Genomic DNA, 22,605 nt, shown 5'->3' on the forward strand with positions numbered 1-22,605 from the left:
AACTATATTGTACAGGTCATAATGTGTGTTTATTTATTTGGTCTAGTGGTTAAGGTGCTGGGCTAGAAACCAGGAGACTGAGAGTTCTAGTCCCGCCTTAGGCATGTAAGCCAGCTGGGTGACCTTGGGCCAGTCACTCTCTCTCAGCCCAACTCACCTCACAGGGTCATTGTTGTGGGGAAAAGAGGAGGAGGAAGGAGTATTAGGTATGTTCACCGCCTTGAGTTATTTATAAAAATAATAAAGGTGGGATAAAAATAAATAAATAAAAATAATCAGTATGTTAGCTTCTGTAAGCAAATTTAATCATTCTTTGTTCTGCCACAACCTTGTATTTCACTTCTTTCTCTGGAGACAAAGGCCTTTAGGATTCTATTCATGATTTTTTTCATACACATGACTGACTCAGTTCTTCAGAAATACAGAACTTCAGTTCCAAAATATATGTTGGACAGGTATTTCTGCAGACTATTTAAAGCAAGTATTAAATAGTCTCTGCTAATAACTATTATAAATTCTGAGCAGTGCCTTGTAAATAATATCCAAAATATGCAATCTAAATTTACTCATTCATTCATGGGGTTTTTAACCTGTTATTCTAAAAAAAACCCAGATCACATTTTTTTCTCCAAATAACAACAGATACAAATATTTAATATACCTAAAGGTAACGTCTATCTAACCTTCTGTATGTCTGTGTATTTAGATACAATATATAAAATTATTTCATGTGCATACACATACATGCATGCACATATTTATTAGAAACTAATCTCCCAAGTTCTGTTATTTTTAAGCCAGTTTATCCAATAACTTTGCATCCTGTTATCTGCATCCATAAGATTTTAATTCTTGTTTTGAACTTGCCTTCTTCCAAGTTGATTGACACTAGAACTGTTTTGAGGAAGGCAGTTTCATCACTAAGGCAGAACTAAAATGAACCCCTGGCTTCAATGACTGACAAGGATATGATCTGACTTCCGCAGGAAATAATATCAAGAAACCCAGGTTGAGGGATGAGGTGTCCTCAAGAGAATTAAAGAGACAATTGCAATACCTCAGAGGTTCAGAGAGGAAAAGATCATGACTTTTCAGAATAATTATACTTGATTAGCCACAGGAAACATGACTTTTTATAATGTTATCTTGCTGTTGAAGACCAAAAAATTCTTGCATTAAAAAATCATTTTCCAGATATAAGTGTAAGCCTCTAGGAGAAGGTTTATCTGCCTATTTTACCATTGGAAGCAAGATGCCTTTACTGCAAGAGGCAAATAGGTAGAATTTTAACAGGGTCTAGTAACGTGAAGATTCCTTATTTAATCTGCCCCACAATCTGATATGAATATGTTTAAAGACAAGATCAGTACAGAAGACAGGTCTGTTTCTCAGCACCTTGAGCATTTACAAAAAAATTACTTAGGCATCTGATACTTATGAGCTATATAAAGTATAAATAAAATTAACCTTTCTAAGATCCTTTGGAATATTTTAGGAAAAGCTAAAAGCAAAGAGAACGTTGTGTGCCATCTTTGTCCTCTGTGAAATCTAAGAGTGCTCTTGATTAGTTGCTACAGAAACTGCCTCTGGAAAAAGATGATTAAGCAGGCCTCTGATTTTGAAAAGGAGAAACTAGCTCAAGTTAGGCTCAGAGAGTTGGGAGAATCTGTAAGATGGGTCTATTAATATAGTAGTAGTTAAGGATCAGTTGCAGAATTAGAAACACTTGTGGGTACAACTAAAACCAGAAAGTCTTGGTACATTCTGTAGAAATCACTCAGTATCCTTTTGTTGTTGTTACTGTAGCTTTGATTAAAATAATGTTTGACGATCAGGGCTATCTGAATGCATTTAGACTGAACAGTTTCAGGAGTAATTAAGAACAGGCATAAAAAAACTGTAAACTGAAGATTTTACTATTGCAAAGTTGTAAAACTGTGCTAGCATAAAAGTGTTAAGCCTTTGAAATAGAAGATCATATGGAAATAATAAGCATTTTTTATCTTATTTACTTCTTAGGATTCTGGACTTCCACTGCTAATGCAAAATGCTAAATTTGCCATCTTAGTCATCCTCTTCCAGGTTAAACAGTAATCTTTTGACTGCTTTATTCCTTAACTGGAAAGTGGAAAACTCATGTTTTGTTTTTCTTCATTTACTGATGCTGGTCTATGACCAAAATAAAAATTTACTGATTGATTTCTTCCTTTAATTTACTACTCTGTGATAAATTACGGTTCTGAAGTTGAGAAAACAGAGAAAGCAAAGATCGTCCCCCCTCCCCATTCATCCAAGGTGAAATAGCTGAAGAACAGCTAAATTTACTCTTGACCAATAACATAAAGTGCCAGAGAAAGTAACACAAAGAGAACATCACGTAGAATTATTTATCACTTTAAAAGTTCTTTCCCATAATATACAGCCTTTTAAAATGACTAAATGGCTTTCTACAGCAAGGACAAGCAGGGTCTCTTGATGTTTATCATTATTTTTGGGATTACTTTAAAAAAAAAATCTTTTTAAGTGTTGGAATTCATTTCCCTTCCAAATATAAAGGAGGACTGAGAGTAAGTAATTGTCTTCCTGTTATTATTTTGGTATTAAATTTGAAGATATTAGCATTTTCCTACACACTGAATTGGCTGATTTAAATCTTCAGCTTTCTGTTTCTACTTTCCTTTGGGAACTGTTTATCTCACTTTCACTTTGTGTAAACATACCTGGGAACTTTTTCGTATCTTGGACTTTTGCTGGTTAAAAGCTCCTAGGGGGCGCCATAATCTACTGCGTGAGACATGGAAGATTTTAAACAGATTTTTTCTGGCTTCCATCAAGATTTTAAACATCTTTTCTGACCCCTATCAAGTTTTTATACAAGACATTCAGGACCATTGTGGAAAATATGAGTTTTAAAATGTGTCATCTGGTTGGGGATATAGTGGATGAAACTGAGGAATTCAACAGTAATAGAAATGTTTCTTCTAAAGAATGAGATTGGGATTTCTGTTGAGATGCTGGATGAAGATTGGATAGTGGAGTTGGAGAAATTCAGCGGAGAGAAGGATCTGCAAGCAATAAGTAAAATTGACTTTTTGGTGAAATGTTATGAAAAGAAGGGGTCATTATGTATGGCAGGTTTTCTGAAGAGAAGTTGGAATTTTTGAGGGGGGGTAGTTGGGCTGTTTTGATTTTTTTCAAGAGGAAAGCTCTGTGCACATTGTGGGGATACGTAACTGCTCTGGTTTATTCTGAAGTGGAATAAGGGTTGAAGAATGTTTATCTGGACCGCTTTAGGGTTTGGCTGATTTCATTTATCTTTAACGATTTGGATTAAGATTATTAAGGTATAAAAATGTTTATTTGGATGGTTTTAAGAATTTGAATTAAGGTCATTGTTTCGAATTGCTTTTCTTTTTTGGGTTTATTAAGATTAAAATTATTAAAACTGTTGTACTATTTAGTATAATGGTAGATAATTTATGTGCTTTTTAGTTTGATTTTTATTATAGTAGACAGAAATGTACAGAATAGTAGTAGGAAGGGAATAATTAAGCAAGTGTTTTTTGGGGGGGAAGTTGTTTAGGAGGTTTATATGTATTTTTTTCTTTAATATAAGAGAAGGGAGTAACTGTACTTAGTGATTTTTAAAATGTGCTAAAGGGGAATGATTTATAGAAATAATGTGATTTTGGTTTAATACAGAGTAAGAGATTGATTATGGAAAATTTTTGTATATCCTTGCTGTTAAAAGTCAGAAGTCACATCTTTCTGTAATGTTGTAAAAAAAAATTCTTTTGTTTTCACACCTTCTTCTCTTTTTTTTGTAGTTTTTTTTTTGTAGCGTTAATCTTTCTCTTTAAACGTAACAAAATTCATAATAAAAAAAAGAGGATGCAGTAAAGTTTAATACCTTGGGATCACTGGTAGCAAAGAAGTTACAGAGTTTTAATATTTAATATTTCCTTTTCACATTTTTTAGAGGGAGATGAGCCATCTTGGCTTGGGGGGGAAATCCTTGCACTGGATTTTCAGTACAAGTAATTGTTTTTATTTTTCACTTTTTAGTTTTCTTTTTCTTTGTTTCTTTAGTCCTATTACTATGTATTAATGTTCCTATTCAGTATTTCTTCTAATTGTAGTTTTTCATATCTTTCTTTTTAGTGATTTTAAAAATTTGTCTCAGTTAAATGAAAATTATTTTTTCTTTTTTCCTTGACTTACAGATATTTTATAAGCAGTTTTTTTTAACTTACATCATCTTTATTTGTTTTGAGGAATGTAAAAGGTGTTACATCTCCTTCCAATTGATACTTATTAAATTGAACTATTTAAGTCTGTTGTTATTATAGGACCAACAGTACAAGAAGCTCATATCTTTCCACATCATGAGAAAGATCATTTATTTAGAAGACAGGTTGGTCAAGTATGTATTAGTAAAAGCTAGTACTTTTGATTAAGAAATCTTCAAAATTTATAGTGGAAATAAGTGATGCAGAAAGAATACCCCACACATACACACTCACACACATATATCAGTGAGTAAATATTTTAGCAACCACATTGTATGTATTAATTATTATGGCCCTACTAAGCACTATCCAGATGTTTTACATTGGTGTTTTGAGTATCCTTTTATTTAGTTATGGATCGTGGCTAGAGGTTTTATTAAAGCTTTATATCATTTGGTAGAATGTTAATACTCTTCCAGCTAAATTAAATTCTTATACCTAAAAAGTACTATGAGCTTATATACTCAAATTTAATTTGGTGGATCTATGGAAATATTTATATACTTCACAGTAAGAATATACTTTTTTTTCAACTCATATGTTCCCAACTTGATTATTTCTTAGGATCAAAAATTTTAGTTGATTGCATAGTTAAATATATGTTCTACTCATTATCTAATCACACTCCAATATCTCTATCAATTACTTTAAGAAAAAATCCTATTTTTCTAGTTGGTATTTAAAAATATCACTATTAAATGCACCATTCACTTTTTATACAATAAAATTCAATACTAAAGACATATTTACATGAACACTTAACAATACGAACACAATATATGCCTCATATTGGGGTTCTAAGGCATACATTGTGTTTGTATGGTTGCATATAGTTCATGGGGGGAAAAAAATAAAATATAAACAAGAAAAGTTGGAAAATTTTTCAGGTTGACCAGGTTGTGTGGCTCTGCTGCTTATGTTTCTTCTCCAAAATCTCCTCTAACTGAGTATCAATCTGGTTCTGCCTACCGGTAGGGTTGCTTATATAGTAATTAGATTCCACAATCTAGCCTGTTGCAGACAAACTGGCCAAAATTCCTTTCCATTTTACTTGTCTGACAAAAGCTGGACTAAAATTTTAGAAATACATTCAGAAAAACTGGAATCAATAATAATTTCTTCGGATGCACAAAAGGCCTTTAATATGGTGCAGATAAACCTTCTCCTTCACTTTAATCTTTCCAACTCAGTGGTCTGTTGGAAAGAAATTATATAAAGAGGCTTGGGACACTGTCCATCAACAGGGTAATCCTCCAGAACCAGTACACAAAAAAATGAAATTTGGGGTGGAGGGAGAAGCTGGCAAAAGAAAGAATAAGTTCTGGATCTGACCAAGGGCTGTGGAGGAAAAAAAATCTAAACCCTCCCCCAATTATCTAGCCCTATGGAAGAGAAAGTTGGGCAGGGGCTCAGAATGCTGCTGACTGCTCCATTCTTAAGCTTCTCTCTTTCTTGCCTTCTGATAACATGACCAAGCATGGAGGTGATAGTAAGGGTATGGAGAAGATTCCAGAAGCCATGCTTTCCCTATCTTGTTTTATTAACTGAATTAAAATGCGATCCTCTGTCCTTTGGTCCATGTTTTTACAAATGAAATTATTTTCTTGCCCATCAAACTGACTTGTGTGACTTAGTCAAGGAGGCCCTTTATCTCTTCCTATATTTGATACTGGACTCACTGACCTATATTATTTAGCAACCAAAGGTATTCTGTGTATAAAAGTAGGTAGAGTTGAACACTATTTTCATTTTGTTTTCCAATATTCCTTAAACAACCCAATATTGATTCCTACAAGTGAGTTATGCACTTTTTTTCCAAAAAAAAAAAAACTGAACCTAAAATTAAAGAACAAAGCATACACTTGGTCTCTGAAACGTAATGACGAAAATCTCCTTTTCCCCTTTAACATCCCTCTTAAAATTCAAATTATTTGTAAGTGTCCTATAACCAAGACTGGGAGGAGGAGGGCGTATGAAAAGGCAAGGGTAGGATGCCCAAAGGAGAAAAAGATCAACACTGATTTGACAAGAAACCCCTGAGATAAATATTTCTATCCTGTTTAAGTTGCTATCTCTTTTTTTAATCAACCTTCCAGTCCACTCTAAGGAGCAGGTGCAGACCCAACAACCAATCTGTTTCTAAACATTGCAGAGACGGAAACAAAACTATCAGAAGGAAACAAGAAATGCCTTGGAACATAGCTCTTCAAACTAGTCTTCACAATTTAAAAAATACTGTGTGTTCTATTGGGGAAACAGCTATCACTCCAACTCTTACTTCACTTGGACTATACATTTATAAAATAGCCCAGGTGTAATTTTATATTTACATTTATACTTAATAGCCCAGGTGTAATACAATAAACTATATAATAAATAATTTTATGGGAACATAGACCTACAAATACATGTTCTTATAGTTTAGAAAACAACTTACTGATTGCCATGCAAGGGATTCCATAATTTTGTGTTCACAGCCTTCTAGGTGTTTTATCATCTCTCTAGTCAAGCTTGGTTCTGCTTTAATGAAGCTTTCAATAATCATGTATAATTCAAAGGCTTTCAAGTCCAGGACGTTGATGATCCATGGGAAAGACAAGTCTGTCTCCACATTCACACTCTGTGAAGCATTTCTTAATGCTTAGGAGAACACAACTAATTAATATGGAGCAATAAAATCATGTATAAAATTAGTTGTTGATATGCTGAGGTATTGCAAGATTTTACATTCAAAATAACAACATTCTAAAGATAGCAGATCCTCTATCATAGAAAATGCTTTTGGAAAAGAAGTTTGCCCCAGGAATAAACTGAAGAGACTCCTTAATAATGTTTATAGTAATTTGAACTTACTGCCATATGTAGCCATGACTAGCTCAAGAGCACAAGCCAGCAGAGATATGTGGAAGATGTCATTATTCAAAAGTTTGCTGTAAAAAAACATACATCTCCATAACAGGTTTTTAACAGGTTTTAAACTGTTCTAACACAGTTTTACAAAATGGGGATAGCTGAAGAATGTTTAGCAAACATACCTAAAATTAAGAACCGACAGACGTTTTTCTTCCTGTAACAGATAAGTAAGATTTAGTATAGCATTTTAAAAAGCTAACACGTATTATAAAAAATAATATGCTGAAAACATACCGACTTTAATAAGGATTCCATCACTCTGTAGTATAGCCTTACTCCAAGTTTGTACCTCTGAAAATAGCAAATAAAATATTATTCAGCAAGCTAAAACATAATGCTCTTAGTACAAATTATTTAATTTCTTTTGCCAATTTTTGTGGGACCATTTAATTATACAGTAGTACTTAAAGAAATCTACTAGAGTAGGCATCCAAAAATCCAAAAATATTTTGCAAAACCTATGTTAATTAATTTCAGAATTATAACTTTTCAGAACTGTAGAGGACATGCTTTTTTCCAAGCACATCCTAGTTTTTTGAATTCAGTACTAAGCACAGTCAGGCATATGACCTGGATTTTCAGATATCTAATCAACTCAGCTTAACTGGTCTAACACAGTTATGTGTGCCATGTATGAAAAGCAAGCTAAAGCCATGGAAATCTGTGTTGGCAGATTGCTAGAAAGCCTTTGGCCCAGGAGAGATCAGAAAAGTCACACACCAGGCATTTCTATAAAAATATTTTTTATTTACAGAAAGCAAACATATTTAAAAGCTTCTGCATTCTTACAGGCTCTCAGTGAGAGCTGCTTAACTCTCTACAGAAGGGAAACTGAAACTAAAACAAGTACAGGCAAGTTCTTCCCCCCAGGTGCAAAAATTAACAACTGAAAAGGGGACAATTAAATTCAACCTCTTCACCCGGCCAAAATGATTAGTTACCATAGTAACCTTAATCTGTAGTAGAAAACAATATATTAACAATCTGTACTGTGAAAATCAGAAGCAGTAGCACAGTTTTATCTGAGCCCTGCAGTTAAAGCTATTTGAATAGGTCCTCAAATGCAGTCATAGCAAAAAAAAAAAGAGAGAACAAAGCACATTTGATAGGAAACACTGTGTGCGACATTGGGAAGAAAGCCTCATTTGGCCAGCAGCTGTGTCGCACAGGGCCAGGCCAGGCATGCTTGGTCAGCAGCGGAAGCAAGAAAATGGCAAAAATCAGCTAGAGAGGCAGGAGCCGTGGAGTGCAGGGGCCAAAGGGGCATAGATGGGGGGAAATAGGTGGGTGGGGGAGTTGAAGCATCCCTGCAGTCATAAGTCTGGGCAGGCTGCCAAACACCTGAATTTTGATCTCATAACCACGGGGGCGCTGCAATGGTCTTAACTTTGAGGACCAGTCATAAGTCCCTTTGTTCAGTGCCACTGTAACTTCAAATAGTCGCTGAATGAATGGTCATAAGTCAAGGACTACCTGTATAATTCTACCTACAATTAATCTGAGATGTTTGGCTAATATACTCTCTGTTTAATAATGAAAAAAGGGTATATGTTTTTTCCTGGCTTTGAAGTAAGTGTAATTTTACATTTTCTCCATGAAGCAGGGAGATTATAGGCAGTTGCATTTTGTGCAGGTTCGAATAATGCAATATTTGATTTTGTGCAAATTGTAAATTGATACCAGGTCTCACTTAATGCAACCCCAAATTCAGTTAATACAAGGCTAGCATGTGCGCAATTGAGGCTTGTGCGTGCATAGTTGGGGTTTTAGACGCTGCTAATCTTCGTGTGCGCAAAATAGAGAACAGGAAGAGGAAAACAGTACAAGTTTAAAAAAGAAGATGCTTGTTGTCACATTAGAGCTTTTTTCAGCTTATTATCTAGTAATTTGGAATTCTTGTTATCAAACTCATATCTTTGCTCAGAGTACAGAAGCTGTGATGAAATTTTGTTGGTCTTTAGGATATTCCTTTATTTTGAAAATTCTTTTATTTTCAATTCTAACAGCTCATAGAACTTTGGAGAATCTGTCTTACTATATTATGCTAACAATTCTTTAATTTCTAAATCTAATTTACCAGACAATTATGCATTTTTATTTTTAATTATACACTTTTGATTAATATACTCCCTTCTTATTACTGCTTTCAATGTTTCCAATCTTACCACTGGAGATGTTTGTTTTGCATTATTTTCTTTAACAAAATTAGTTAAAAAGGACAGAGCTTCTTATGCTGGCTGGGCAGTTAATAGTTTTGGATTCACTCACCAGAAGTATTTTTTAAAAATTGTATTTTCAAGTTTTAGCCTTAAAAATACTGTAGCATAGTCAGGTGCTATTGCTGCTTGTTGGATTAATCTGAATAATATGTGAACTCATTTGGTTGAGGGTTCATAATTTCCTATGTCAGTCAGTCCTGGAGTCTGTAGTAACGTTAGGAGTATTGCAGGTATTTTCTTCTGCACTTGAGGATGTTTACTTTCCCTTGAGAGATACCTGCAGTTACGTTTTAATCTCCTCCTCATATCAAATTCTCATTGTCAAATTGTACTAATTTCCTTAATACTTTCCTAAGAAATTGTACTTGACCCTGATTTGGGGAATAAATTGAAATGATAATAACTGGTAATTAATCTAATTCTCCCTTGATAAATATGAACCTTCCACTCATGAAATATTATTATTGCTACTTTGGATACCTTATATCCTATAAAATAATTTATTCTGGACTTCTAAGAATAAACCTTTTGTTGCTTGTGCTAGTGACAATCTTATTTCTTCTTGCTTTGTTCCCTTTGAAACTCCCAGTCCTCATCATATCCATCCCCACTCACAAATCTTCCCCTTATAATGATCCCTAAATTCTTAATACCCATATTCCCTCCCTTAACCAACCTCCCTCCCTGTTCAATCTTAGACCTAAAGAGCTTCACACTCTGAGCCCCTTCACAGTCTAAGTGACTTACCTGGCAGGGGAGATACCTTGATCACAAAGTCCTAAGTTAAACTTTTATATGCTATGCTAAATCTTAACTGATCAATATAGAGTTTGTTTTATTTTTCCCTTTTTCCTCATTTTTGTTGGAATTCTCCTGGTCCTTCCTTTTGGAGCTGGGTCTGCTTGTTTTAATCTCCAAGACTGTTCTTTTTGCTGGCATTAGGGGGAATCCTCTTCAAGTCTGCCAGAGTTTTGTTCTTGTCCTCAATACTAGCAATTGTCTCTTCTCCTTGTGGTTTCAAAAATTATAAGTATGAATGGAAATCCCCCATTTATAATGAATTCCCACCAACAGTTCTGTTAGAGGCTTGAATGCAATTCTTTTTTGTAAAGTAGTTTGACCGATGTCTTGAAAAACAAAACCTTGTCCTCCACTCGTTTATTTCCTTCACCTTGTGGGTTTCCTGAAGAATTTTACCTCTGGTACCTTCAAGTTAACTATAGTATCCCTTTATTTTTTAAAAACTTTGCAAGCCTGGAATTTTAAACTCTATGTGCCCATACTATGTCTTTTTCAGACAAATGTAGATCTGGGAAGAGATCCTTAAATTTCAATACTGTACTATCTATCACATTATTGTTCTCAGCTTGTTCACTGATGTCTCTAATACAGAGGTTACTTTCTGTTATGATCTTCAGTATATGCCAGAGATACTTCAACACCCATGTGTTTCTCAATCTTTTTCATGCTAGAAACATTTTTAGTACTTATATCATAGGCCTGAATAGCTATCCGAGCAATGTCTGAGATTTACCCTGGTAAGTGTTTAAACGGTTTATTAATTCTTTCAGACATATCTGCTAAATCTTCTATTACTGAAGTAAAGAATTTCTCCCATTCCAGCTTAAGGCCTTGTTTAATTTTTTTAAGTAAACGCTTGATCGTTAGAGTCCTCTCTGGAGTGATAAGATAACTGCCAAAGCTGTAGGCCTCATCTCAGCCTCATTTTCCTCTTTTCTACTGGAGCACTGCCAGTTGTTTGTTTTTGTCTCTTTCATGTTTGTTTTGATCTCTTTGTTGTGAAACACCTCTCCCGGACATTTTGCATTTTTAATGGATTTAGAAGGGAATTTAGTGCAGATACACAGTTTATAATAACTAAAAAGGGTGGGCTGAGGGACAAGCAAGGCATTTAGCAGGCCATCTTCAACAGTGTTCCACTTCTAATGTTGTAGTACCTCAAATGCCATTCACTCCAGCCTGTTTAAAGGCCATTCTGGTTTTTATTTCATTTCTTTATTTTACCAACAGAGGATGATATATATGTACTCTTTCTGTTCTAGATACACAGTATGCTTTGATAATGAAAAAAGAATTGGCTTTAAAAAGCTGACAACTGTTAAAAACAGCCTGCTTATAAAGATAATGTCAACATCTTACTTTTGTCTCCATAGCTATGTAAAGGATTTGTATTAAAAAGAATTATTACATGAACACATGAATGATTCCTGGAATACTTTAAATTCATTGATTTCCTCAATTCAGTACATTCCCTAGTTCAAAATTTACCCAGCTCTTAAGAAAAAGTTAGATTTTGTTTTGAATTATTGGAGAACCCTACCTGAGATCCAATTTCAGCACAGCCTTGTCCAACTGCTTCAGCAAATTTCTTCTTGAAAATAAAGCCCAGACTTTCTATTCTTTTCACTATGTCTTCATGAGGATTAATTGTGCAGTTCTGTAATATTTGGGGGAAAATCTTTAGATACACAATATTATATTAGAAAAACAAAACATCTTCAGTTGGAACGTGAGCGTTAGAAATAGTACATTAGTAAATCACTCCTTTATTTTGTTAGCAACAGGACAGGATTTCTGAGAATCCTAGTCAGAACAAATATACGTAATTAAATGGTTATGCTTAAGAAATCAATTCAGAAGGCTAACATAGAATGAAGAGCTTTTGAATTAATTTAAAACTTAACAAGTTCTCAGATCTACTGTATTATTGCAATAGAAGAATAAAAGTCTCTGCAACTATTCTTTTTATCAGAGAAGTATCACTGGTATGGCCATTGTAGGCAGCAGATAGCAATCATTCCCATTCTGGTAACTTCTCATTTATATTATATTGCAGCTACCTTTGAACATGGTTCAAAATATGGAAGTAATATTTCTATTTAGGATCAGCTATTATGAACATGATACAACAATCTTTCAGTTTTGTTTTGCTTTGTTTTGTTATAAGGCTGAATATATAGACCTATTCAGGACCACTATGTGACTTGGATGCATGGTATATGAAAAAATGCCTCTTCATATAATAACTGTTTTTTCATTGCTTGGCAGAATACAATTAAGGACCAGCAGTAGATTTCTGGATGGTTTACATTTTGCCTTTGCATTAGCTGAGGTTTTTGGATATTATGCAATGGTGAAAAGAAAAAGGAAAAAACAAAGTATACACCATAAGCCTGAAGTCTGCCTACATTTACTGTAAGTTCAGTGGAGGTCCTTGAATATCCTCCAATTTGAAGAACACAGGATGGCTATGAAGAAAAAGGCCTTTTCTGTGTCAGCTCCTTCCTATGTATGAGATGTTGGCCAGACTAGGACCAAACTATTGTCCTATCAATGCCAGTTTCAAAATCCTGGGTTAGTATGACAATAAAACTCAACCACTGTCCCCTGAACTGATAGCTATTGGGATGGCAGGGCAGGAAGGTTGAGGTTGTTTGGGATGTTAATTATTCCCTATTTTAAATTCTTTCAAAATGGGATATTGGCTAGGAAATTTATTCAGAGCAACAAGTAATATAAATAAATAAAATAAATGCTGTAGGGGATCAACCATAAGCCAACATTACGTACACAAATATCAATTAACAGAAACTGACTTGTCCTTTCCTCCTCTCACTGAGCTCTAAAAATGTACTTTGAAACATCCATATACTTTAGAGAAGTTGCTGGTAAGGGCAACTTCAATTGGTGAGGGCTTTATATGGGGAAAGGGGAAATCCTTTCTGCTAATGTCAACCATAGTAGACAGATATCACAGAATTTCACCCTATGATTCAAAAAAGATAATATTAAATTTATTTTTAATTAGCATTTTATTATGACCTTGTGTTTTTTATTCCTGGCAGAAATAACGCCCATCCTACAAAAATCTTCCTTTTCCCAAACTGTATGCCTTATCAGAGAATAAAAAAAGTAATTCCTGACAAAATAATGTACTCTGAAATATGACAGAGCTGATATTTTTAAAACATATTTTTCCTTCTATTCCTTTTTAGTTTAAAAAAGGCATATAAAGACCCTAACAATGTTGCAATACATAAAACATAGCCTGGTTTGCCTGTGATGTTAAGCCATAGTTTTAAATTTGCTTATAACTATAGGCTTGTTTTAACAGTTGACTTATTATTATGTCTTAACCTGGAACTCAGCTATTTCTGGTGTGTTTTATGATGCATAAAAGCAAGTAAAATGCAAAAGAATTCTCTTTATTTTCAACTCCATTTAGTTAAACAGCAATATTTTTGCATGCTCAGCTTCTACCTGAACAAAAGCAAATATGGGGAATTATATCCACATAAAACACTACCCTAACAAAAAACAATTACAGAAATGAAACCAGTGGTCTTTAGAATCACAAGAAAAGCACATACATAAATACTCTTCATAAAAATTCAGAATAACATAAAGAAATCCTCTAACATACAATACAGGTGTGGCTTGCACCTCTTTTATCTTCTATTTTTTGTACTTTTTCTATTTTTATAATGGTTTTATAATTTTTAATTGTAAGCCACTCATTTTTATAGTGAGATGGGAAGTGTATAAATTTAATAATAATTTTAAAAAAATAAGGTGGTAAGCCAACAAACCTGGCTAATGGCAGTGTGCACTGCCATCTTACTTCTTTGCATGTCTATCTTTAACCAAATTGGACCTTACTGAAACTAACCATGTCATGCCAACCTGAAGCAATTATTATTTCCAGTCAGCAAAAAACACCATCTGATGCAAACTATTGAGAAGTCACAAGCATAGTTAAATTGTTCCTTCTTACATTAAAATAGAAGAGAAGGTTGTCCGATGGTGTATCGCTTGCAGAGTTTAATATTATCATTAACTGCTGAATAGTATTCATTGCAGCTCTAAAGTGAATGAAAAACATTATTAGTATTTTCTGAAATACAATCACCTTTAAATAAAAACATTCCTCAGAAGTATATTTTCAATGTTATTACATTATAGTTGTTTCCTATAACAATAGCATTAGCATCCTCTGAAGCATTTCAAACTTATGAAGGACTTATTTGTAGTAGCAGTGAAGTTGTGAGGAAATTTCTGGCATAGATTTGCTAAAGTGATCTAAGCCATAGAATGTTTGCAAGGATTCTACTATATGCTCAGAAAAATACTACTAGTAGAATATTTCAACCTGTAAGACAGTTTGGCTAAGACCACCCTTACTGTTGCACCTTTCCTTTGAAACTACAAATGTAAATTTGTGCAATATTTAAATAAACTCTAAACATTAAAGCTTCACAAAAGAAACTGAAATATTACTTTAGTTACCTTATTTAAATGTGTAAGTATTACAGTTTAGAAATAATTTAATTAAAATACTTAAAGAATTCAATATTAATGAAATTTAAATTATTCTTACCGAACAGGGGTTTGTGGAAGTACAATAGGAGAATCTTCACCTGGGTTTTTTGTAGGTGTTCTCTCTAACTGTAAACTTAATATGAGGAAAAACAAAAAGTCTCTACACATACATCTGATGCTAGACATATAAAAGCTTCTCCTAAACCAAGCTGAAATCTCTAGTCACATTCGCTCCCCCTGCTACCAGAGTTCTTCTTAATAGAAAAATTTGAAGAGGGATTGTTACATACTCCAATTGCAGTTCCTGAAGGAGAAACAAAATATATATCTGACAGTTCCTGTAGTGTCCTTATTCTGTGAGTTTTTTGCTTCACTCTGGACACTCCATTTTTTTTAGAGATGTACTAGATATAAATCCAGCATTTATTCATTCCCCTTTTCTTTAACTTACCTCCCAGACTTAGATATGACTGACTCCTGCAATTCAAAATCGTATCTACTTATTTATACTATGATTATAACTTGGAAGGATCAAACAGTTCCATTTTAGCTCAAGCTTCTACCAAGTACCAACAGCATTGCCAAAGCTGGATAGCAACTAATGAAAGAGAGCCTACAATCTTTAACCAAATTGGATTCCATTCTATTGACAAATGGCTCATACTATCAGGATGTTCATTCTAATCTTCCATTCTTAAATAATGTATCATTGTCTATGAGGTAGACAAGGCTAATCCTCAGTTTACTTAATGAATGAATATATATTACTGGAATACAGATTATGCAAAAAAGAAAATATATTACCATTCTGCATTTTCATATTGCAAAGTCTCATCTTTCTCCAGAAATAATCTAGCATCAATATCCTTGTTTTTCAAATACATTTCTTCATATTTGCTCGACATATCTTCAACCTTAAGCTGAAAGAAAAAATAGATTCCTACTGAAAATATACTATTCATTTATGATACATTTATCTGTAATTTGTTTTGGAAAGCGTTTAGGGTTTTAGGTTTAGCGTTCAGTTTAGTTTAACTCCATTTATTTTAAGAAAAGCATTATGAAGTTATCATCTAGTGCAGTGGTTCTTAAACTGTGGGTAACTATTACTAAGGGGATAATTTGGGCATATCCTGGGGGTAATGGAGTAATTTGTAATTGCTTGTTTGTAAGTCAAGGATCAGTTTTGGACTGCCGCTGCTGAGACGCTTGAGTAAAACAACAGTGTGTGGGTTTTTTTGCAGCGGTAATGATAGTACTCAAGACCAGTAAATTTTACAGGGATATCAGGTCAATCTACATTTTGCCCCAATTGATAAATTCCCTGGGTATCCAGATAATTTTTACATGAGCTATCTACTTCAGGATCTAAAACCATACATTATGTGTACCATTGCCAAATTCTGTATTGCTGCAATGAAAATAAGACAAAACCAGACAAAGAAATAACTCCCTGTTTTAAAAAGTACTTTTAAATTTGAAATATCTTAATTAATAAATTGTCAGGGGATATATATTTTTACTTTTATTTTATAATTCCTAATGTTCTAGGCTCACACCACTAAGGTAACAAATGTATTAATATAGTAATAGCAGAGTGAATGCTATATTATTATGTGATATACAGTATCTTATTAGTCTGTAGTATATTATTGTATTTCTTTGTTTTACTTTGCTTTTTTCCTTTTAAATTTTGCTGGTCATTGACCGAATAAATGTGATTTGACACCAGGAAAAGGGGTAGTAAAGGTAAAGGTTTCCCTTGACGTAAAGTCCAGTCGTGTCCGACTCTAGGGGGCGGTGCTCATCTCCGTTTCTAAGCCTTAGAGCCGGCGTTGTCATAGACACTTCCGGGTCATGTGGCCAGCATGACTCACGGAACGCCGTTACCTTCCCGCCGAAGCGGTACCAATTAATCTACTCACATTTGCATGTTTTCGAACTGCTTGGTGTGCAGGAGCTGGGACTAGCAACGGGAGCTCACCCCGCCGCGCGGTTTCGAACCGCCGACCTTCCGATCGACAGCTCAGCGGTTTAACCCGCAGCGCCACCGCGTCCCTCAGGAAAAGGGGTAATTAGGTCAAATAGTTTAAGAACCACTGAGTTTGTGTCATCTGATATTCAGATGCATCTATATTCACAAAAAGTATTAATAAACTGTTAAGTAGAAAATTCTATCGAGAGACAAGTTTCTTATTATCAAAATCAGACCTAGGATTTATTGTCGTAAACAAATTTTCAAATTACTTTAGTTTTACCTCTGGAAGTCCTCTGAAAGCTGTAATGCCCATTGAATTCAGGAATGGAATAAAGCTAGTGAAGTAAACATTTTTTACCTAAAATGATAAAACAGCATCACTGTCATAAGTAAGAGGTCACTTTTCATGCATAATATGGCATAACAAATGCATGTTGTTTACTACTGTAATTTAGTAATATGAAGATGTTGCTACATCTGACAGACTTGTTCTCTAGAATTACATTTAGGTTAGCATAAAATGCATATAAAATATATGGTTTAGGACATACCATTTGCATGAATTGTCCTAAGCAGATATATGCAAGACTGATTAGCACCATAAGTTTTGACCAGAAAAAGATAAGAGATTAATCTTCTTGTGAAGTACCTTCAGTTGTTTTACCACCTGAAAGCTAAATTCACAGCATGTCTCAAGATGAGATTTACTGATCCCATTACACAGGAATGAAAGCAAAGAGCAAAGGATGCAACTTTATTACATCATTATTAATAGCATATATTGTATATCAGATGCCACCATATTATGAAACCTGCCTAATGGAAATAGTAGGCTAACCCTGGCAGGCAGTTGCCTTCAAGACTTCTGCAACCATTGACTGAAATATGAAAATTATGCAAATATTTAACTGATTGGGATAGGAAAAAATGAATGAATGTTGACAAATACAATTTCTTTAAGCAGTGTGAAGTCAGTTTAACTAAGGCAAATAGAATCCTTATAAAAGAGGAAGATATGAACATTGTGAGCATCCAGGAGAAAGAGACAAAGAGACAGGAAGGACTAAATCTTGGAAACATATCCAAGTGACAGGAACTGAAACAGCATCCTAGAAAACAGGAACTCCAGTTAACGAAATCATGGAATTTGAGAAAAAAAAAAGAGTACAATGAAAAAGTGGGCATGGGAAAAAAATATTACAGAATTCTTCCAAAAAGTTGAATATTCATGACTTCCAATATTCATCAAAATGCAGTTTACAACCTAACAGGGCCCAAACATGTCTGGCTGCTCACAAACCTAGAAATGAAACAGCCTTTCTATTATGTGGACCCCAGCAATTCAAAGGCCGTAATGGGAAATAAAAGGAAACTTTCAAAGAGAGCCCACAAAGCTTGATATTCTGCTAAATTTCCATTCAATATAAATGTAGCTGATAAAATACAAGCTCAATGATAAAGTTGACATTAAGAATATTTATGGCTCATGGATTAAACAAATGGAACACCCAATAATGGAACATCAGTGGTTGCAAGTCTTAAAAAATGTTATATTTGGTTCAGTAGATTTAAGATTAAAACTGTTCATCAAAAGATTTCAAGCCTACTGGACACCCCAAGGAATGCATTGAAAAGATGGACATCAGATTTTCTTTGTTATAAGAAATTTGAGAGGTCACTGACTCATATGATTTGGTCTTGGGAATCACTGACATCGTTTAGGAAAAATATTTTAATATGCACATATGTAGATTTATGAAGAAATCTTTTAATCTTAAAGTTGTTCATATTATATTAAATTATGTCCCCAAACTTGTTTTTCAAATGGCAATTTTATCTACTATTCAAAAATGACTTAGTACGTTCTTCTTTGGAACAGATTTTATGACATTTTGAAACATTACAGAATCATCATTTGTTTTAATTTAGATTAGAAACTTGTTTGACATTTGATAATTACATGATACACGAAAGAAGAAACACAAACAAAAAAGGGAAAAAACTGTGTATATTTTTTCCCTTCTTGGTTTGTGTGTGTGTGTGTGTGTGTGTGTTTCTTTTTGTTAAGTTGGTTGCTTCTTGTTTTTTATGTACAAGTAGTCCTCAACTTACGACAGGAATTGGGACTTGAATTTCCATCACTAAACAATGTGGCCATAAAGAGCAACCACATCGCTTAGCAATGGCAATCCCTGCAGTCCCAGTTGCCGTTGTTAACTGAATCCCACGGTCATTAGGCGAAGCAGGTTCCTGCCAGTTTCCCACAACCAAAGTCAGTGGGAAACCCAGCAAGAAGTAGCAAGTTCCAGGCAGGCAGGCAGGCAAGTGGTTGCTGCCAGGTGAAGGAGGGAGCAAGGGGGTATGCAGGGAAGGATCAGGGAGGGTGCACTAGAGGCGCCAATTAGGTCAGGGAGAGTGTGTGAGAGATGCCGCATCAGTCGGGGAGGGTGCGCAAGGTTGCAAGAGGCACTGTGTGGGTTGGGGGGGTGCAAGAGAGGTGCCACGGGGGTGTCCTGTTCAGACTATGAAACCAGGTGGTGTAATGAATGCCTATTCTAAAACACTATCAGACTCATGAGCAGGAATGCAAAGGTATCTGATTTATTAAAGAATAGTATGCAGGATCACAAAGAAAGCTGAGAATGATAAAAGCGTGTCAAATGCAAACTAAAAACCCTCGGTACAAATGAGATCCCTCCCCCCATAGAATCTTCCCAAGTTCACAATCCCAGGTGCTCCTAACGGCTTCTGATGGTCTGCGGGAAAAGTCCTTGAACAGAGCACATAACCCAAACACATTCCATTGTAATGAACACAGATACAGAGCTTGGTACAAGGTTTCACAGCAGCTCCCTCCCAAACAGAAACAAGCGTCAGCGCCATGGCATGTGAAACGTTACGATGCACAGTGCACATTGAAACAGTGAACATGACAGGTCGAGGAATATAAAAACACTCTTTATTAAATAACTATTTACAATAATTAAGTCCTTTGAAATATGAAGAACTGGATTCAGTCAAGCCCAACTGGGTTACAACGAAACAGCGGAACAGGACCTCCCAAATGGGAACCGGGAGGCTGGCACATTGGATGGGACTGAAGACCCACACTGTACTGGAAGCCGGTAACTGGAACCTCAAGCAAGACTAGTAACTGGAAACACGGCTGGACTTGACAAGAAAAACTGGACTCAACTGGATTCTCAGGACTGGAGATTGGAAGCAAGACGGGAACTCGGAGCAAGGCTAGACTCAGTTGAGAGCCCTGGACTAGGCTGGATTCTCTGGACTGGAGACTTGGAGCAAGGCTAGAAGCTCGGAACAAGACTGGACACGGCTGGAAGCCCTGGACTGGGCAGGATACTCTGGACTGGAGACTTGGAGCAAGACTGGAAACTGGGAACAAGACTGAACTCAGCTGGAAGCCCTGAATCAGGCTGGTTTCTCTGGACTGGAGACCTGGAGCAAGGCTGGAAACTGAGAACAAGACTGAACTCAGCTGGAAGCCCTGAATCAGGCTGGTTTCTCTGGACTGGAGACCTGGAGCAAGGCTGGAAACTGAGAACAAGACTGGACTCGGCTGGAAGCCCCAGACTAGGCTGGATTCTCTGGACTGGAGACTTGGATCAAGGCTGAAAGCTAGGAACAAGAATAGACTTGGCTGGAAGCCCTGGATCAGGCTGTTTTCTCTGGACTGGAGACTTGGAACATAGGAGCAAGACTAGATTCAGCTGGAAGCCCTGAATCAGGCTGGTTTCTCTGGACTGGAGACCTGGAGCAAGGCTGGAAACTGAGAACAAGACTGGACTAAGCTGGAAGCTCCGGACTGGACTGGAACACAGATCCAGAACAAGATAGATGTGAAGTACCTGAACACGGCTGAGCACACGAAATGCGGTTGGACAGGACCGAGGACACACGGCAGTGCTGGAGTTTCAAGGCATGAAGAAGCTGATTGGAAGATCATGGAGTTTCAAGGCTTGAAGCAAGACTGAGACTGCTGGGCTCAGCGAACAATGGATCCTCGATGGCAGCAGAAGCAGGATTCAAGTCCTCTTCAGAGCAGAGCAAAGGCAACACGCTGTCTCCGATGCAGGTAGGGACTCTTCTGTGGAAGCTGGAGGCTGGAAGGATCAGTTGTCTCCGGTAGCTCACTCCTCACACGTCCACCTTTTATCCCAATCTTTGGTGCGCTTGGACCCTTCCGCAGCCAATCGGGCTGCCTTCTCTTTCACGCACTTTTCTGCTCGTTGTTGGCACACGATGATTGGAGGATTCAAATCCTCCCCCGAATCCTGGCCAATCAGCGCCTTGGACTCTTCCCATACTGCTGACTCATCCTGGAGTTTTGTTTTCCTGGATTCAGCCCGGTAAGTTTTTATTTCCTCCTCTGACTCAGAAAGGGTTTCGCTTTCTGAGTCAGAGGCAGGCTTGACTCTGACAGCGGATCAGGGAGGGTACACACAGGTATGGCGCGGGTTGGGGAGGGTGTGCAAGTGGCTGGTGTGGCACGAGTGCAGAGGGGCTGGGAGAGCATGCACGGGTGGGATAGCTTACCCCAGCGACTTCAACCTTCCCTGCTGGCTTCCCCATTGACTTTCTGGGAAAATCCAGCAGGGAAGGTTGCAAATGGCTATCACGTGATTGTGGGGCACTTGGCAACTGATTGTAAGTGAAAACAGGTTGCCAAGCATTCAGATTGCGATCATATGACCATGAAAGTGCTGGGATAGCTGGAACTCCAAGGACTGGTCATAACCACAATTTGTTCAGTGCCATTGTAACTTGGAATGGTCAGTGGTCGAATGGTCATAGTTGAGGACTACCTGTATGTCTCTTTCTTCCTTTTTTTGTATTTCTTTCTGTAAAACTTGTTAAGATAAATAAACTTTAAAAAATACAAAATTTTAAGAATCCTAAACTACTCTTACCTCATCCAAATTACACTCATATTCTTTACAGAGCTCTTCAATAACCTTGATGTCTGTATCAGTTTTTGATGTTCTCGTACTTCTATTCTGACCTTGTCTACTTGTTCGAGATGAGCCATTTCCAGATACTGCAGTTACAGATTCTATGGAAAGAAGCCAATTGTTTCCTTATTGTAAATAATTACTTCAAAGCAACAAGCAAAGTTTAAAAAGTGGTTTCAAGTATAGAAAAGAACATTAAAAAAAGGATTTGTTTAGTAGATCAGAAACAGAACTATTAAACGAGAAGCAGTATGGTATAGGCCATTAGGTTTTGAACAGGCACCAAGAAGACCCAGCCCATCCTCAACCACAGAAGCCTACTCAGTGATTTTTGGGTTGGTCACTCTTAACCCAGCCTACATCATAGGGTGGTTGTTGTGGGGAAAAATGAGAAGAGGGAATATACCACTGTAAGCTCCTGAAGGAAAGCAGATACGAAACAAATAAATACATAAATATAATTCACTTCACAAGTAACCTTCTATCCTTTCTGTGTGGAGTTATTTTCTCAAATTTCACTTAGTCTTAATTCTCATACCAAACTGAAAAAGTCTAATGGTTTAGTCCACATGTCTCTCTAGGAATAGAGTGAATCCTTCAGTCTGTAGAAGTATCTGGTAGAGCCTCCTGTTTGGAGGAAGAGGGGAAAGAAGTGATTTTTCCCAATTACTCTTTCCCTCCAAAGCTTCCTTCTGCTACTTTTTCACACTATTCCAGAAGGTCTCCACATTATCCCTAGCTCTTCCTAGAGGAATGGGAGCAATCTGTGAAGAGAATCTCCTTGTCCATTTCCTCCAGCATGATCTCATTACTTCATTGTAAAATATATATTGCTGCACTCCTATTCCCATACCAATTCTTCCTCTACTTTTTTCCCATTCCCCAATTTTAGA

At 36.1% G+C, this 22,605-nt stretch overlaps 2 protein-coding genes across 4 annotated transcripts in view; one reads left to right on the forward strand and one right to left on the reverse strand.

Moving 5' to 3' along the window:
• Positions 1–22,605, forward strand: part of LOC134507280 (RCC1 and BTB domain-containing protein 2-like) — a 124,138-nt gene that overhangs the window by 82,165 nt on the left and 19,368 nt on the right. The gene's annotated exons all lie outside the window — the stretch shown is intronic.
• Positions 1–22,605, reverse strand: part of RB1 (RB transcriptional corepressor 1) — a 77,677-nt gene that overhangs the window by 35,068 nt on the left and 20,004 nt on the right. The window contains exons 8-17 of one of the 3 annotated variants that reach the window (XM_063317796.1): positions 21,671–21,813; positions 17,020–17,097; positions 15,566–15,675; positions 14,820–14,894; positions 14,217–14,304; positions 11,763–11,900; positions 7,437–7,493; positions 7,325–7,356; positions 7,143–7,219; positions 6,727–6,929 (exon numbers count right to left, since the gene is read on the reverse strand). In XM_063317796.1, coding sequence (XP_063173866.1) covers positions 6,727–6,929; positions 7,143–7,219; positions 7,325–7,356; positions 7,437–7,493; positions 11,763–11,900; positions 14,217–14,304; positions 14,820–14,894; positions 15,566–15,675; positions 17,020–17,097; positions 21,671–21,813 — 1,001 coding nt within the window. Of the gene's footprint in view, positions 1–6,726; positions 6,930–7,142; positions 7,220–7,324; positions 7,357–7,436; positions 7,494–11,762; positions 11,901–14,216; positions 14,305–14,819; positions 14,895–15,565; positions 15,682–17,019; positions 17,098–21,670; positions 21,814–22,605 lie in introns of all 3 variants that reach the window. The other 2 variants (XM_063317798.1, XM_063317797.1) reach the window with 2 other exon arrangements.

The sequence above is a fragment of the Candoia aspera genome, chromosome 1 (genome assembly GCF_035149785.1).
Source record: "Candoia aspera isolate rCanAsp1 chromosome 1, rCanAsp1.hap2, whole genome shotgun sequence".
NCBI lineage: Eukaryota > Metazoa > Chordata > Lepidosauria > Squamata > Boidae > Candoia > Candoia aspera.